The sequence below is a fragment of the Triturus cristatus genome, chromosome 7 (genome assembly GCF_964204655.1).
Source record: "Triturus cristatus chromosome 7, aTriCri1.1, whole genome shotgun sequence".
NCBI lineage: Eukaryota > Metazoa > Chordata > Amphibia > Caudata > Salamandridae > Triturus > Triturus cristatus.
Genome location: NC_140590.1, coordinates 162444698 through 162462499, shown reverse-complemented (window position 1 = coordinate 162462499; position 17802 = coordinate 162444698). Strand labels below are relative to the sequence as shown.

Here is a 17802-nt window from a genome sequence, read left to right as displayed (position 1 = left end):
CAGTGTGTGGCAGACACAAGGCTTATCAAGACGTGAGTGATGAATGTAGCGCAGCAGAGTTCAGCGCTGAATCCCGCAGTGACACCCTACAACCACCCGATGGTAGCTTTTATCCTGTGCTGCTGTAAGTGGGGCCTGTTTAAAACGGACGCCCATGCGCATCCCTTCCAGGGTTTTACTCCCTCCTGGATTCTAATCTGGGGCCCACGTGTGTTTGGAGATGGTGTTGAGAGCAGGGCATTGCTCACACCAGCTGCACCTCGCAGCCGCACCACCGCCAGGCTGCTGCCAACACCCTGTGCGAATGTAAAGCCCCTGGTGGGAGTCAGACAAGCAGGAAGTGGGATAAGGGAGGGGGTGGCAAATGGTGAGCACTTTCGCGGCCGCTTTGATGTTCTCAGTGGCCGTGCGGCTCACTGAGAACATCAAAGCGGCCGCAAAAGTGATCAGGCAGGCTGACAAATGGTGCGCACGCCCGGCGCACATGCACTGTAGTTGGAGGCCTGAAAAGCCACTAGTCTGCACTTCCAAATCCCGCTTACTAAAACTCTCGCCAGAGCAGCGATAAAGCGCTGGCTCAGGCGAGACCTAAAAAGGAAAGGACACACAGTAACGAGTAGTACTCCCATTAAATTCTCTATGGTTTTTGAGAACGCCATAAGATTTCCCTAATGGTATGGAATTATTTCAAAACACACACTCACAGAAAGAATCGTGAGAAACAATACACACTTGACCCTATTAGCCTTTACTGTACTGCCACCTTATGGTTATCAAACAGTATCATCGACTCCAGGGGATAGGATAGCCATCTGGTGATAAACGTGCTATACAAATTCACACAAAACATGTAACGCCTTTACATTCAATCAAAATGAACTTCCATTCACACATTACATTTAGATGTTTTGTAAAGTCCTTTTAATTACCCCGTAATGTTCTTGAGGCACTTTGTGGTACGGCAACTCATGAGCTACAGAGAAACGCTGCATTATAGTACCATTGCCAGGACTGATGGGGTGGAGTCAACCAGTCATTCAGCAGAGGCAGCCAGTACCTGGAGATAGATGGTTCTGGAGAAGGTCCCCAGCTACATACTAAAGCTTTGAGATGTACAGTCGGACAGCTTGAGTGGAGAACCAAGACCAATCTTGGATGTCTTCCCTGGGCAGACCCCTCAGGATTTTGCAATTTGCAAAAAAACATGAAATCTGCACTTTTGTAAAAATGCCGCGATTTTGACTAAAGTGCCCGCAAAATGTGTTTGTTTTTTTTAAATAAAAAACTGCTGTTCACGCTCTTTACTGGCTCTGTGCTGCCACTGAGCCATTAAAGAGAGGGTGAGCAACAGGCCAGCAGAGGTGTTAAATGCCTCTGCTGCCTGCCTTTGAAATGCAGCTAGAACCCCTCCTGAGCAATTAGCCTGCCACCTCACACATTTGGGGCCCCCCTGCAGAATAACCCCCAACATCCCAGGTCTACTATTGTCTGTTTTTTTTTTTACCTGCCTAATCTGCCGCCGCCCCCACCTCTTCTGCCCTGCATGCATAAGTTGTCTGATGCCAAAAAGATCAGGTTTCATATGGTAATCAACTCTCTTTGGTATCATACACCCTCCGGTTCCAGGCTCTGCGCTGCTGGAGACTCTGCAAAGTTACAGACTGACATAACACAGTCTTCTGTATTTTTGTGGCAGGCTAATTCTTTGCCCACCGAGCTGCAAATGTTGTTTTTTTTGCCGCAAAATGTCCCACTCAAATCTGCAAAATCCTGGGGGTCTGCCTGGGGAGTGCACAGAAAGCACTTGGAGAATGCAGTCATAGCATGAATGGGCTATCCGAATGCCAGGCCCAAAAGCAAGTCTTTGTAGATCTTCTGAACTTGAGGTTTTTGTGGAGGGACCAGCAAGTGGAGAGTTCTATAACCTGTGCCCTATAACCTGAACGGCCAGGTCGAAACTATGCACCATTCAGTTAACTTCAGGCTTCTTGCCGGTTGATACAGGACTAAGGGCCAGATGTATGATCATGTTATTTTGCGAGTCCCAAAATGACATGTACAACAGTGTCAGACACGGTTTGAGATTCTCAATGGGGTTGCAAATTGCACGCCTCATCAATATTCATGAGGCACTCGCAATTTGGGACCAGATTGAGAATGGATGGCCCTCCTAGGTATGGTGGCCCTTTGGGCTCAGCAGACCTCCATGTCTGTGACTGCTTTTAAATAAAGCAGTTTTTTTTTTAAATGCAGCCCGTTTTCCTTAAAGGAAAACCAGATGCATTTAAAAAAACAAAAAAATTAAAAGTTTCCGCTTTATTTTTTAAGGGCAGGTATGGTCCCTGGGACCACTGCCTGTCCCTAAAAATAATTTCTCCCTGCATTTGTAACACCCCTTTCCTTTTGCGAATGCATTACCACCCTCTTGAAGCGGGCGGTAAATTGTGAGTGTTTAGCGACCGCAATTGCGATTACAAAACATTCTTACATGGCTTGTAGGGTCACTATTAGGAAGGGAACGCCCCTTCCTAATAGCAAGTCGCTAAACATTATTTTGCGAGTTGCAATTTATTTGCTACTCGTAAAACAGTGTTAGCACATGGCCTACCGGATTTTTGCATGCGCAAACGGGTCGCAAACCCGTTTGCACATGCAAAATCCCATCGTACATCTGGCCTAAAAAGTTTTGCGAATTAGCTTCTTGAGTGGTTATGGGGTGCTTATATACGAGGCAAGGTGTTTTAAATAGCTACTTGCTTTTAGTGGGAGCCAATGAAGTCATTTGGGGGCCAGGACAGCAGGACGTTGTTTCAGGCAAGACCACAGGCGTACAGCATATTAAAAAGCAAGTGCCGGGGAGAATAATCTATAAGCTTTTAGGTGATATGACAACGATGCCAGATAAGGCAATTTTCTGGCTTGAAATGGTTTTTTCATCTCAAATTTGTTTTTATAAGTTTCCAGAAACTGCAATTCGTTAAATCTATAAACACAGTGCACATGCTACAAACAACAAATATAACCTTTGCACAACTTTGCCATCTGTAGTAGTTGGCAAGATGTCAAAACATAGAACCAAAGACCCGCTCCTCTTCCCTACACTGGGCTTGCAAACGTTTACTATTGTTAGTCACAGGGCAGGGCTCTGCTGTATGTATGCCACATCTGATCACGGCTATTCTGGAGAAACATTGTGCAAACGTGACTTTGCAAGCATGATTTGACACAAAGGAAGAGAATAATGTCATGCAAAGCTGTTGATGTCGACATACATGTACAGTCATTTGATTAGCACCTGGGGTCCATGGTGTAAAAAGCAGCTGAAATGGAAGTATACTAACTCTTACAGAAGCTGGAAGGTAATCTAGCAAAACTATACTGTGGTGATGGTTTCATTAATGTTACGTGAATCCCAACAAGCTCTTCCGAATGAATACCAGGTAAGGACCCTCTCCCGGGGAGATGGAGCGCATAGGCAGGACCACGCAAACTGATTCTGCCAAAGAGGGAGGATGTCTCTCAAAATCTCGAGAGGCTTCCTTGTCATGTGGGAGAAATAATCTCAACCCTGCAAAATGTATGTTGACACTCCTGGTTTCTTTAAAATGGAGTACAGGGCCCTTTCCATTTTTAGCAAAGATCATACACTCCTACCGCCCAACAAACAGCTCATTTGGAGAAGGTGGTGCTCCTTCCATGTCAGTATTCGAACGCCGGATCGGCCTTCCTTTAATTCCACCGCGGCTTTCTCTGGGAGGCTGCTTTTAGTTCCGCACCGCAGTCAGCCCTGTCCGTCTCTAGAGTAGAAATCCTTGTGGAAATATGGCTCGGGTAGTTTAGAGGTTAATGAAAAGGAGATTCTCCGGGAATACAGGGCATGGTCCCCAACTAACTCGGATCACTATAGTTTTAAACCAAATGGAACAATGATACCGTTATGTAAATCAAAGTTGTTTCTATTTTTCTGGGGAAGCCGTAGGTAGTTTACTCAGTCAGAACATTTCCAAACCTCAGTGCAGTTACAATCATTTCAGGGACCGAATACGGCAAGTGCTGTGGTTACTGTAGATAGTACGGGGGCGACGAGGGGTAGATTGAGTCTGGACTAGTTTTAGGGTGTCAGAAATAGATGGACAGATCTGTGTACAGCCAAGGACAGGACGTTATCGGAAAGCGAGAGACGTGTAGCAGAGCGGACTACGCCGGGACAGACAGAACCTCTTTCAGGACTCACTCACCATCAGACGATCCCTTCCTTCCTTCCTCGGCCTCTTCTTACTGCGCGTGCGCACCAGCACGGAAAGCCACTTCCGGGTAGACGGAAACGCGCATCGGGACGGTGCACGAACGGAGCTAGGCCGAGCTGACTGAAGTTATAACGTAAACTGGCAACACAAAAGGCTTTTTCAGTAATACAGTTCCTTTCTCACACGATGCGCGTTTTCATTACGGCAGCAGTGATGTGCATTTTTCTGTTTTGCACATTTATAAGAAAATTTTGAAATACAAAAAAAAATGGCATCTCTTTTGCGTAGCGGTTTAGTGTCAGGAATAAAATAGTTTGCAAATTATTGTATTCGGGAATATGCATTCTGGTACTTGTAGTTCCATATAACAAAACCTCTACCCGAATGGCGTTAACTGTGTCACCCACAATTCCATGCGCAGAGTAAAACTATCTAGCGGAAGTGACGTTTGGTCGCTTTTGTGACGGCTACCAGAGGCCGGAAGTCGTTGCGTTTTCGGCGGCGGCGGTGCGGAGCAGCAACAGAACATGGCGGAGTATCTTGCATCAATCTTCGGTACCGAGAAGGACAAGTAAGAACCCCAGAAAGAGTCACAGGCTTTGTAGAGGATGGGAGCTTGGTACCGGTACCTCCGGAGCCCTTTGGGTGGAGGGAACATCGCAGGACAGAATCGGTCAGAGGAGAGTGGGCCTTATTGTGGAGCGAGAAGATTGGGGCGCGCTGGGAGTTTGTGAGGTGGCAGAATGGAGGCGCTGGTGGGGCAAGGGCGGTGGTGTCCACCATTGGAAGGCGAGAGGATGGAAACAGTTTAAACATAAATTGGCTAGTGACACCCTATTATGCGAGCAGGTGTTGGGAGCCCCTTAACTGGCGTCATATCCCATATCAAACGAGTGGGCAGCAGAGTTTGCAGGCAATTACAACCTGTGAAAGAGAATCGCGGGGTCTGTGCGTTGGCGGCCTAAGACCGTTAGAGAATGGATGCGACTTGGCGGGCACATGGTCTAGGAGGAGAAGGTATGACAGTGGCGATGGCACTTATGTTCTCTGTTTTGGCTGAGGAGAACTTTAATTTATCAGCATGTAAGGAGTGGTAGGATAACTTGCGTACAGGTAATATGTGGATACTAATGAGGCTGCAGTGGCTGCAGTTCAGACAAACATCTGTTATGTACAGAGTCAACACTTCATGGAACACGTTTGGGTTCGTCTCAATTTGAAATTGTCATGTTTTACTCTGTTGGCTTTGGCCAGATAACTGCTCGCTTTGTTTAGTGTACTGCATTTCAAGTCCCCCTCCTCCTAAATATTCTGGTTTGGCGGTTTGGTTGAGTAGGGCCACTAGTATTTTGTAGTTGGAGACAACTAAATTATTCGGCATGGTTGACTAAATTATTCGGCAAGAAAAGACAACTGTGATAGTATAACTTCATTTTTTTCACACTTGTTAACCATGTCTGATCGCAGGTTCCTTTATCAAAATAAGGGAGTGAGTAGTATTAAAGATTGTCGCCTGCACTGTTCAGGTTTATATGATTTGTCAGTAGAGTGGACCCACTATTAATAATGCTTCTCTCTAAGCTCCCAAGCCCCTACCCCCCCTTTTTATGCTCTGGCCCAATAAAGTTACTAGTGGCATACTTCATCGTCGAATCTTCGTCCATACACCAACTGTATTTGGAGAGGCTCAATCTGGAAACTCAAGGGAACACTTCAATATGGGGAGTGTAAGCTGGACTCAAGTAAGCTACACTGTGCAAGAATATACATTTTTAACGGTATGTAAATAGCCCACTTAAATGCGTCCATACGCATTAAAGCTTACCTATGGGAGTAAAGGCATGTGTTGCACATTTACATTTGCGAACGGTTTCTGGGTATCTTCTTCAAGACTTAGTCGAGGGGCCTTCAACAGCTAGGTCTCGGTGGAGTCCAGAGTGGACTCTAATGGTCTTTGCTTGCTGCATTGGATTTGGTACCCAGGTATTAGTCCTGTGCATCTCTGGTTGGTCCTGTTGTCCTCTCACCTTGTGGGGGGACAGACCTGACCATCAGGAGTAAAGCTGCCTCTTCCTGCGTTATTGCTGTGTCTGGCTCTCTGGTTAGTGTCAGTCCCCTGGGTTTCTTGCCTGCTGGTTAATTTCAGGACGAGTCGCTGGTCATGATTGTTGGGACTTGTTGCGAGCCGGCAGGATTTGATGCCAAAAGTCCACAGCCAGTTTTCGGTTCTCGCTGTTCTCCTTTATTCTCCCCTTGATCCGTCGAATCTAAGTTCCTGGTGTCAGGGGTGCCACCTAAATTCTCAATTTAGGGGGCGTTGCAGAGAGTGGTAGCAGGTAGTAGCTGATTGGCTACTTACCTTTAGGGTGTCTATACCCTGGTTGAGGGGAGAGGAGGTGGTCTAACGACTAGGGCTGTCGACCTCGAATCTGGGGAACTGGGTTCGAGTCTCAGCAATGACGCGGATCATCCTGTGATTCTGGGCAAATCACTTAATCTCCCCGTGCCTAACAAAAATGAATGTGTCCTCATATAATGCAACTGGTGCTATGTAAGGCACTCTGATACCAGATTCGGGTCAAGTTTGCACTATAAAAATACCCTCTAGGTGACCACTTCCAGTGGGCAAAACCGTGACCCGGAGTGCCTAATTCCGCCAAAACTAAGATGGTGGAATAGTAAGTCATGTTCCCATCAGGTAACCCACCTGAGGGGTGGTACAAACCGAAGAGGGGAACAAGCCCCTTGACGAGCTAACTCTTATCGCTTGTCCTGGTGCCTATTGGGCCTGGGGCGGCATTCCCCTTGGCTGGGGAAATCTTGGGTCGCATATCAAAAGCACCAGAGGCCTTTGAGCCCTCCTTCCTTGATATGCTGATCACTTAGCCACCCTGCCTGGAGGAGGTGGCATCACCTCCGACCAAAGCAGGCTTTGTTTCTGCACTCAGCGTAGGCTGGATAGGGGGTTAGAAACCTGTCTATGGTGGCAGGCTGGTCTACATCAGTCAGGCAGAGCACTAGTAGTCTGTAGGTATTGAATATGAGCAGGTCCATTGGAATTATGCGGCAGGGGAGGAACACATTATGGTACATGGTTGACTAAATTATCCAGCAAGAAAAGACAAATGCAGCACATTTTGTGATAGTAAGACTTCATTATTTTACACTTGTTAACACTGTCTGGTCATAGGATCCACCTCACTCGATTTTAATTTATGAATCAAAAGCTGATAATGGAAGTGCTTATATTAATCGATTTTAGTCAAGCATAGAGAACAGTCTGCTGTGTAAAATAGTAATTAAAAGCTTATATAAAAGAAAGATACATCAATTTAAGTAGGAACACAGTTATAGGCAAGGTCTAAACATTTTCTGTATGCACCGATAAAAGGAGGGGATTAGTTAGTAAAGCAATAATTAATTGCTACTATGATAGTCCTAGTGTTAGCTGTTTTGAAGACTTTCTGTGGTACCAGTTTAACACCCAAATATAGCTATAAGCAACTGAGAGTTGACCGGTTAACCTTTGCGAAGGACCTTGCACTGCATATCAGCACTTTCTGGCGTTTTTAGTAACTTTTGATCTGTGTAAGTTGGAAACAACATCTTATGTCAAAATATGCAGATTATGCTGCAGATGATTATTTGGCACATGCAGAAAAAACTGCATCCTCAATCTCCTAATTTCAGTGGACCTGAATATCCTTATTGGTAGCAGTAGGCCTGATGGACTAGGCATAACATTTTAAATGTGACTTGCTCTTTGTGTGGATGGATTTTTGAATGCTGGCATTGTTAGGCTTTGAAGGAGGCCATAGAGAGACCTATGATGGGGCCATTTGCAGGAGGCAGAGAAAGAAGATGTGTATAAATAATGGTATGGAGAAGTTGGAATAAGTCGTCTCAAGTTGTTTGTTACAGTAGAATAAATCTGAGTGCAATCTTCTATTTTAAATCAACAAGGCTACAGAGATCGAGTCTACTCTGGGGTGTAAATGGTAAGCCCTAATAGCGCCAGCTCAGGCAATAGTGTTATATTTACCCTGATCATGGCCGATATTTGAATGCTTGTCACCAATATCTATGGTCCTGGGGCCAGATGTAACCTTTATTTAGGCCTGCCAGTATCTCCTCTGAGGCCGCACATCCAGAATGCTGCAGCCCAGTTGTCCGTGATACTTCGATACCTTCTTTGGCTTCTGTTGCCAAGGACCAGTCATTGGAAGGCGCTATGCTTTGTGCACCAAATCAGTTTTCAGTGAACTCTTCTCACCTCCCACTTCCTGTTCTGTGAATTCGTAAGTGGGTATAGCCATGAGCTCTAATCCTCCGACTTGTTGCTTTATGTGCCACTACCAAACAAGGTGCAGGCAATACAAAGTCCTTTTTAGGTCTCGCCTGAACCAGTGTTTGCGCTGGTCTGGCGAGACTTTAAGTAAGGGCTTAAAAAAATGCTACCGCCGGCTACAGCTTGTAGTGCGCGGGCGCGTGCTTGAGCAGAGGCGCCATATGGCATTCCTCATGCTCATTAAGCGCATCGCTCGCCGCACGCTTGATCGTGATCACTTTCGAGTCGCGCGTCGGCCGCACGCGCACCACTCCCTTTATACTCTCTCTTTTTAATGTGATGTTTTTTTCCTGTGGCTCCTCTTTTCGTGGGGGCTTTGCCACCGCTTGGGTCCGCTATACGAATTGGCAGCGCAGTTGTTTACACGCGTTTTCTTTTTACCAATTATTCTAGTACATATCTCTCTGTGGCAAGGATTTGGAACCTGACGGCTAAAATCTAACACTCTGGACGGAAATACAGTTTCAGCGTGGTGTTCTGTGCGCTGGTGTATCACGCCCCGGCAAGCTCAAAGCAAACCAGGGAAGACGAGAACACACATGTGGAATCACAAACGCTGTGAGATGCTGCTTATTTCTTCAATTTAACCGGGCCAGACAATCGTGATTTTCATCGGTAATGCGATTGGCAGCCGTTTGATATTTCCTATTTTCTTCTTCTGTTAAACGCACCAGGAAAAAAAGCTCCATAAACATAGCCTGGCATTACAATAAAGTGGTTTATTGCAGTTTTTAAGTTCAAAATATTCCATTGCTGCAGAAGAAACTTCTACACGAAGCAGACCAGGCAAGCACACTGTCATATAACTTAAACTAGCCATACTTAAGACAATATTTTCACTAGGTCACTTCTGAAAAGTATGTCTGCCTGCCCAATTGACAATATTATTTATGCCAGCCATTTCTCTTTCAGGATAGAGAAATTCCAGGTACTGTTTAATGGGCGGAATGGACAGGTTAAAATAACACAGTTGGAGTAGACACGGTTTATGTATGGAGTGTATATAACAAGAAAGGGCAGACCTGTCATTAGACAGTCTAAACTGTCCCCAGGACATACAGCCACAAAAGTATTGTACTGTATTTGCTAAGTGTTGCATACTTTTGCTCCCCTGTAAATCAAACACAGTACAATTTCTGTTGCATTTTCAAACTGTCCTATATCCAGTACCTTATTACTGAAAAGTATTTAATGCTTACCTGTACCAGGTCTGCTTATATTAAAGTCAAAGCGCAGTATGGGGCGCTTTTACCAAAAAAAGCAGTTGTCTGTCAAGTTGACACACATTTTTTTTGTGTAAAAGCGCCCTGTGAAAGCGTGCATGGCCTGCTGAATGTTGCAGGAAAGCATATAGTGCCTGCAGTAGGAGAAACCATTATAGAAAATAGTGCATACAGAGTAAATAGAACGTACCGTGTAACAACTAAAGTAAAGGGGCTAGTCCTTATGGGAGGTTACAAATGAAGACAAGGTGGTACTAAGGAGGAACTAACAAGCCTATTAATGAATCAGAAGCCAGCGTTTACGAAGGACAGTGACACAAGCCACTGGCAAATACGGGCGGGGCTTCAAGTCCATACTTCAATACAGTATGGCTCGCAGCGCTTGCGCTGCCCATAACCGACCTAAAAAACGGATCGTATAACAATTCTTTCCATGTGCACATCAGTCTGTCACAGAAACCTTTTACACAGATCCAGATGTACGTGCATTGCCCAAATGTGTAGTGCACGTCTGGCAGTGTTAATTTAATTTCTGCTAATGTTGCTGTAGTGCAGGCTAGCCGATAGATCATATGTGTGCAGGCGTGGGATCATCAGGATATAATTTGGGAGATGGTGCTCCGCTAGGCATCTGTAATCCTTCAGTGTCAGGTAGAGGGACAACTAGACTGTAGAAATTATTCCCTAGTGTCTAAATCCAGGCTCACACGCATCAAGATCATACACTGCAACCTAATGTCTGCAAGAGAACACTTTCTGGTTATCACTGGCAGTTAGTTTTAGTAGTTCAGCCGTTGGGACAGAAGTCCATTCTACATAATTATTGATCTTAAATTTACTTCGTTTGGACCAGTTTCTAGAAATATACTTGTTTGAAGTTGATATGATAAATTTAATTTACCACACAATGTGGGGATCACAATTAAAATTAGGACCACGGATGAGTATCTCACACATACACACGCCCAACATGGCTCATGATACTCCTTTGTTTTTTTTTTCATTATCCAAATCGATCAGGACCAGGGTTACTATAGCCTAAAATGTATACCTAAAGGTCGGGTCAAAGCCCATGTGCAAAATCCCAGCCTCAACAGGAGATCCACAAATCCTTTCCACTAATCTCAATGGGGTAGCATTTTCTGGGTTCAAATGGTAGAACTTAGTTTTGCAACAGGCATGACGTTATAGGGCAGATTCACCTTGCAGAGCCCCATAAAACCTGGCTTTGCACGGCCAGCACTTCATAAATTAACCAGTGGTGCACAGACCACCTCAGGATTCCCATGTGTGATCTTGCACGCTTCTACCATCCTCCGATTTAACTCAATGCAGCAGCACAAAGGACCGATTTTTTTATTTTTTTTCTTCCAGAAAACGAGTAGCAGATGTTTATCTTTTTTCATCTTTTCAGAATGCAATTCTTATTAAACTTCAGCATTAAACCCCAGTCTCAACACTCTTATCTTGTCAGTTTGTACCCTTCCGATACTAGAGCTGCAAGCTTGCGTCTACATAACAGCCTTGAGTAACCCATACCAAACCTTAACCACAAATCACGCACTGCCCCATAGACTTTCTGGCTGCCGTATGTCAATTCGTTTCAGAATGTCAGTCCTTGACAGTTATTCTCTCCCCCCCCCCCCCCCCCCCCAGCATCACCTACCAAGATGAATCTCAGCCGTTCCAAGCAACACAATGATGCTGACAAAAGCATTCAGGAGTCCCACTACTTTTGTCCCATGTGGTTGATTTGTGCTAGTGGGTCCAGGTGATACGTTCCTGCACTCTTTTGGGAACAGACCTTTTCATCGCAAGGCTCTGACCCAGGGCAAGAGACAAATTACGCAGGTTGAAGATAAAGATAGGAAAACACGTCGACAAATGGAGAAAGCATGAAAGAAAAAAATCCTGCACGTAATAGGCTGGATGTTTAGTTAAGAAAGGCATTTGGTGCCCTTGGCATTCAGAGGCTTATAAAGACCTACTTAGGGGCGAATAGTAAATTACGAGTTCTGCATGTTGTTCGTAGGCTATAAAGAGTTTGAGGAACATGTGTGGCACAATGTTTAGCGAAGATTACCTCTCCCACCCCCACAGTAAGGAGTCCCACATATAATCGCATTGTTGGCCTTTACTGAACAGGTCACCGCACTGGAGCGGCACTGATTTTACCCAAGCTAAACTTGATAGACGGGATCCCATAATTATTTTTGTTGTAACCAGATCTGTTATTGCAGTTCAAACATTTAAAACCGCGGAAACCGTATCGCAGAAATCGGTCTCTTCCTCCCAACACCCTCCAGTGCTTGGCACTCATTTATGTGCCTCAGCAGTGACTCTAGGAACAAGCACCACGCCTGGGCTAAATAGGTGTGTTTTTTACTATTTGAATGCAACTACATGGATCGCGTTATGCTGCATACCTAACCTTGCTCGAAAAAGTGACCATCTATATGCAGACAGGTTTACTAGAAAACCAACACCGTAAAATTGTTAGATGGCGGTGGAAAAACACGAAAATCAAGATAAAATGTAATACTTCTTCTGTAAATCCATATAATTGTATAGTCATGAAGCCAGTAAACACTAGCATTTTCAATGCTATAGGTCTCGTATTTGCGAGAGTTTGAGAGCTTGACATTGTAAATTTCAATGGCTTTTAATTGTGTTTGTAAAAGCAACACAATACCAGGAGCTCAAATTCGCTCAAGAGCACTGTAATTGTGGCACCCCCCCCTTTTGTTTTTTTAGATGCTGCTCGCATATTCAGATTACAGTGAGCAGCGTCTAAAGAAAGGGGTGCGGCCAACATTAAAGTGAATGCGCCTATGGTGCTTTCACCCTAAGTGGGGGGGAAAAAATTTACTTTCAAAAGCTTCTGTAGCACGGTCGCCACAGTGAAAGCGGCCTGCTGGTAATTTAAAAAGTGTAGCCGCTATAGTTAAAGCAGCCCGTGCTTTAAAATAAATTACTTTAAAAAAAAAAAAAAGCTGGCAGGTGCCGCGATGTCGTGGGTGGAATAGGGGAAGAGCATTAAAGAAAATAGTGCTCACTGACTTATAAAGCAGACCCTGTACCGACCAGTAAATGTTCCAGTCGTTATGGGAGGCAACAAATACAAACACTGCTCCGAAGCCAGCGTTTAGGAAGGAGAATGACACAAGTCAATTAAAAAATATGGGCGGGGCTTCAAAGCCATACTCCACTACTGCATGCCTTGCATCAGTGCATGCGTTGCCCATGCTCGACATAAAAAAGCAATTCTCATGGCCATAAAATAAGAGGGAACCTGAAGAAGGCCAAGGGAGGCTGGTCCAAGTGTGGAGGTCAGGAATGCGAGCGAAGGAGAGCAAGAATCTTTCTGTACAATCGAGGGATTTAAATGTTACTTATTCTTGCTCCGGGAACCAGTGGAGTTTGCCCACAATTGGGAAAATATGCAGTAATTTCCTGGTACGTATGGTAATTCTAGGCACTGCATTTTGTCCGTTTACAGTTTGTCGTATTTTAGTGGGGTTCCTAAGTAGGTGCTATTGCTGCAATCTAAGCATGTGTGAAACAGCAGGGGTACGATGCATTGCATCGATAAAAGGGAGGACTCTGCATAGCAATTTAAACTGGAAAAACAAGACCAGTATACTTCTCTCGCTTCTTTTTTGAGAGTAAGATGTTTATCAGGAGTGACGCTTAAGTCGGGGACCTGAGAGAATGTGTGTGTGTTAGGGCCAGTAGTAGTGGGTCAGTCAGGGTTGTACTGGGAAGGAAGGTGCCTGTGTGTGAGAAGCACTTGAATTTTGTGTAGATTTAGTTTGAGGAATTTGGTAGTCATCCATTGTACTCTGGCAGTGATGGAGGAAAGTTAGTTATAGTCTGTAGATGATAGTAACTGGTTAAGACAGAACATTTGCAGAGTATCACCTGCATACAAATAACATTTTGGACCGTTCAAATTAAGGAGATTAACCAGTGGAAGCATGTCAACTAGCCTTTAAACCATAAGAATGGGCAATGGCATCAGAGACTGCTGACTGGTGCAAGATTATTGTGCCAACCCTGCCCATATCACCTTTTATTCTGAGGTGGAAATCTGGACTAAAGCATAGGTAAAAACATCTAAGTGCATGTAGCACAGAACAAACCAACTGCATGTTCTGGCTTTATATTAAGACCTCTTAAAGAAACCCCACTAGTGTGAGAAAGTGCCATCTTTCTTGCATGGTATGCCCCCACTTTTTGCTGAAATGCTGAATGTACTTTGACTGAGTGTGCCCTGGACTTCTGCCAATCAGGTGCCAAGGGCCTATGTTCCTTTCCTAAACAAATACCTCAAAACCAAATTGGCACACCCTGGCCACATGTCAGCCCCTGGTAAATGGTACACTAGGTACCCAGGGCCTTGTGACCAGGGAAGGCCTCTAAGGGCTGCAGCACTCGTGCCACCCTTGGAGGCCCTGTACCCTAACACCCACACACTGCCCTGGCAGGCTGAGTGTCTGGCTACAAGACAAAACAGAGTCGACATGGCACACATCCCAGTGTGCCATGCCCACAACCTACACTGCCCTGGCATACATCAGCCACCCCTCTAGCTGGGTGCCCTATGCCAGTGGTGTGGTCACAGGAGCATGAGCCCTGTGCCTCTACAGGACCCAGGTCCATTCCTGGGCACTGTAAGTGCAGTGCTGCCATTTAAGAGTACACGGTGCTGGGAGCTTGTCAAACACGAACTCCACAGCACCATAATGGCAGCACTGAAGCCTGAGAAGTTTGGTATCAAACTGCTCAGCACATTAAATCCACACTGATGCCAGTGTGGGATTTAATGTACCAAGCACCACAGAGGGGATCTTAGAGAGACCTCCTGAAACCTAACCCACAATCCACGTCTGTTCTGAGGCTGTCTAGGCTGCCACACAGCAGACCTGTTGCTGGACCCCTGGATAGGAGAGCCCCTGCTCTCCTGGGCCTGCAACAATGCACATCCTGGGCGAGGTGCTAAATCTCCTCCCTCAGGATGGGCAGGGGGAAGCTTCAAAGGCATGCCGCCTCTGTGAGCTTCCCCAGGCCACTGCAACCCCCCACTCTGGCGGGAAGCTTGGCCGGAAACCCCAAATAAGGACAGGGGATGTGCCAGCCAGTCAACCCCACCCCTCAGGTGGGGAAGGCGAGGTGAAGCACATCTCCGGGCTCTCGCCATCTTGAAGATGGGAAGCCCTGCCCAATCAGGACTAGGCTACTGCCCCCCTCAAACAGGAGAGAGGCAGGATAGGGGGTGTACCCACCCCAGGACAGGGACCCATTGGTCCCTGCGCTTCACCTACCTGTAACGCCCCTAAATCTAGTATTTAAGGGCACCCTGAATCTTCCTTCCCACAGATTCCACAATCCGAAGAAGAGCTAGAAGAAAGAAGACCTGCCCTGCAGCTGCTAAGAAGAGGAAGACACCAACTGCTTTGGCCCCAGCCCTACCTGCCTGTCGACCCTCGAACCTGCTCATGCTCCAACCCGGCATCTCTTGTGGCCAGGCCACTGCAACCCCCCACTCTGGCGGGAAGCTTGGCCGTAAACCCCAAATAAGGACAGGGGATGTGCCAGCCTGCCAACCCCACCCCTCAGGTGGGGGAGGAGAGGTGAAGCACATCCCCGGGCTCTCGCCATCTTGAAGATGGGAAGCCCTACCCAATCAGGACTAGTCTACTGCCCCCCCCCCCCTCCCACAGGAGAGAGGCAGGATAGGGGGTGTACCCACCCCAGGACAGGGACCCATTGGTCCCTGCCCTTCACCTACCTGTTATGGCCCTAAATTTAGTATTTAGGGGCACCCTGAACCTTCCTTCCCCCAGATTCCAAAATCCGAAGAAGAGCTAGAAGAAAGAAGACCTGCCCTGCAGTTGCTAAGAAGAGGAAGACACAAACTGCTTTGTCCCCAGCCCCACCGGCCTGTCGACCCTGCTCCAACCCGGCATCTTTTGTGGCCAGCAACCTCACAAACCCCAGAGGACCTGGCTTACCTTTTGACTCTAAACCCCTGGGACTCCCATGAGTAGAGGCTCTACTCAAAACCTACTTCTAATCCCTGGCAGCAGCCCGGAACCGCGAACCCAGCACACTCTGCACCAGCCAAGCCTGTGCCGGAGTGAACAAAGACCACGAGGATGACCCCACGGCGACTGTGACCCCGAGTCCGGCACCCAAGGACCTCCATCGACATTCCTGAAGAAGCCTGCAGCCTCCGAACAAGGTGTCCCCCCTACCGCGATCAACAGAGGGTAAGATTTCCCGACACCAAAAGGCACCCCTGCACCCGGCGCCCCACGGCCCCCTGTGCCCAATCCCGGGGTACCTACCTACCTATCCTCCAACTACCCAACTTACCTCTCGGAGTGGTAGTGGCACCTGAAGAATCTTCGTCCCCGAGCTTGCAGTCTTTTTCTAAACCGGAGATTTCCCACTGAAATCAATTGAATGCCCGAAGGCTCAAAAGCACCCAGCCGCCCGAGTGGCCCTGCCAGTGCAACCTCTACACCTATCAACTTCCCCCCCTTGCCCTGAGTAAGTGACCAGGGGCCCAGCTCCCACAGCCGCGTGGCCTGCTAGTCAGCAGCCACCAACCAAGGCCTCCCTATCCCTCATAGGATAACATTAGGCCTAACTCTCTCTGCACCCGGCCGCCCTAGTGCCGCTGGGGGTAAACCAACTGTACCTACCTGACCCTGGGGGACCCCTGAGTCTATGCCCAGAACCTCAACTCTGCCAGTCGAGTACTTACCTTTAAACCGATAACTTAATTTTCTTCATAGGGTAACATTGACTGGCTTTTTCCTGAAATTTCTTCTAAGTGTGGACTTTTCAAATCTTAAAATATTCACCAAAAATCAGCCGAGTAACAAACGAAAATACTCACCTGCTCTTGGGTGAGCTCCCAGTGCTGGATCTTGGTGCCCAAAACAGACTCTGAAAAATACTTACAACTGTACTTACCAGTAACCCAATTTTCTGTAGTAGGGGATCTCTGTGTATAGTCATAATCTAGTGAATAGTCCCGCCCATGTGCGTGGACCCCGGAGCAATAAAAAATAATCTCTAAAAGGTGACAAATCATGCAGACCTGCATACACCTTTAAGAGAGAATTTAATTTAAAGACAGATAATGCAGCCTATATCCACAGGCTACACTGTCCAGTACTTCAACTAGAATTCCACCAATATCCACAAACAGCACTGCCTGTCTAGTTTTTCCCCACATAGGAAAAAACCCTGCCTCTACCAGCAAAAGCCTCTGGAATGATAGAGAGGAAGGAGTGGACAGACAAGCCCCATAGGCTGCCATTATGTGGCTTGGAACAGGATACTGTGCCTTTAAGAAAACTTTCCAGTTTTCCAGAACTTTCCCCAGTATCCCAGAATGCCCAGCAGGTCCCATTTACTTTCAGTTCTTTTTTCCGGCTCCTGCTAGCAGGACCCTGGAGCATTGAGCTCTCCCTTTTGCAAGGGTTTCATTGAGATTTTGGCAATTTTTGTCATTTTTTCTTGTGTTTAGTAGCTGGTACTGTCAACATGCCTGGCTTGTTCGACAAGTGCCCGGAATGTGGTCGAAAGAAGGCTAAAACCGACCCACACGAGGTGTGCATAGCTTGCCTTCCCCAGTCCCACGTGCCTGAAAGCTGTACCATCTGCCACTCGTTTTCAGCCAGGACCCTGAGGGACAGGATGAAGAGCAGGCTTCAAGCTCTGGAGGAGCGAAGACTGAAGGCACCAGGTGGGTCTGGAGGGGCTGATTTGGCCCATACTGAGGCCTCTGGGGGGCTCCCCAGGGGCAGGAAGACCAGTAAGCGCTCCCGCTCCCCGTCGACGTCGGCGGCGACGTCGAGGAGGATGACCACCGTCTGTTCGCCGTCTCCCCAGGGCTCTGGGGAGAAGCGGCGTCGACGATCGCCGTCGAGGGACCTGAATAGGCCGCCGTCAACTACATCGGCGTCGT

General features: G+C 46.9%; 2 protein-coding genes across 5 annotated transcripts in view; one reads left to right on the top strand and one right to left on the bottom strand.

The window, feature by feature from the left end:
* The window catches only part of PSENEN (presenilin enhancer, gamma-secretase subunit), a 77701-nt gene that overhangs the window by 48370 nt on the left and 11529 nt on the right, over positions 1-17802 (bottom strand). The window contains exon 1 of one of the 3 annotated variants that reach the window (XM_085615914.1): positions 4239-4368. The exons of 1 other annotated variant lie outside the window; for it this stretch is intronic. The gene's annotated coding sequence lies outside the window, so the exon portion shown is untranslated. Of the gene's footprint in view, positions 1-3654; positions 4369-17802 lie in introns of those variants that run through there. One more of the 3 variants, XM_085615916.1, reaches the window with a different exon arrangement.
* U2AF1L4 (U2 small nuclear RNA auxiliary factor 1 like 4) overlaps positions 4663-17802 on the top strand; it is a 99416-nt gene continuing 86276 nt past the window's right edge. For both annotated transcript variants that reach the window (XM_085615913.1, XM_085615912.1), the window contains exon 1: positions 4663-4818. In XM_085615913.1, the coding sequence (XP_085472039.1) occupies positions 4775-4818 (44 nt within the window). In that variant the 5' untranslated portion in view covers positions 4663-4774. The remainder of the gene's footprint in view (positions 4819-17802) is intronic.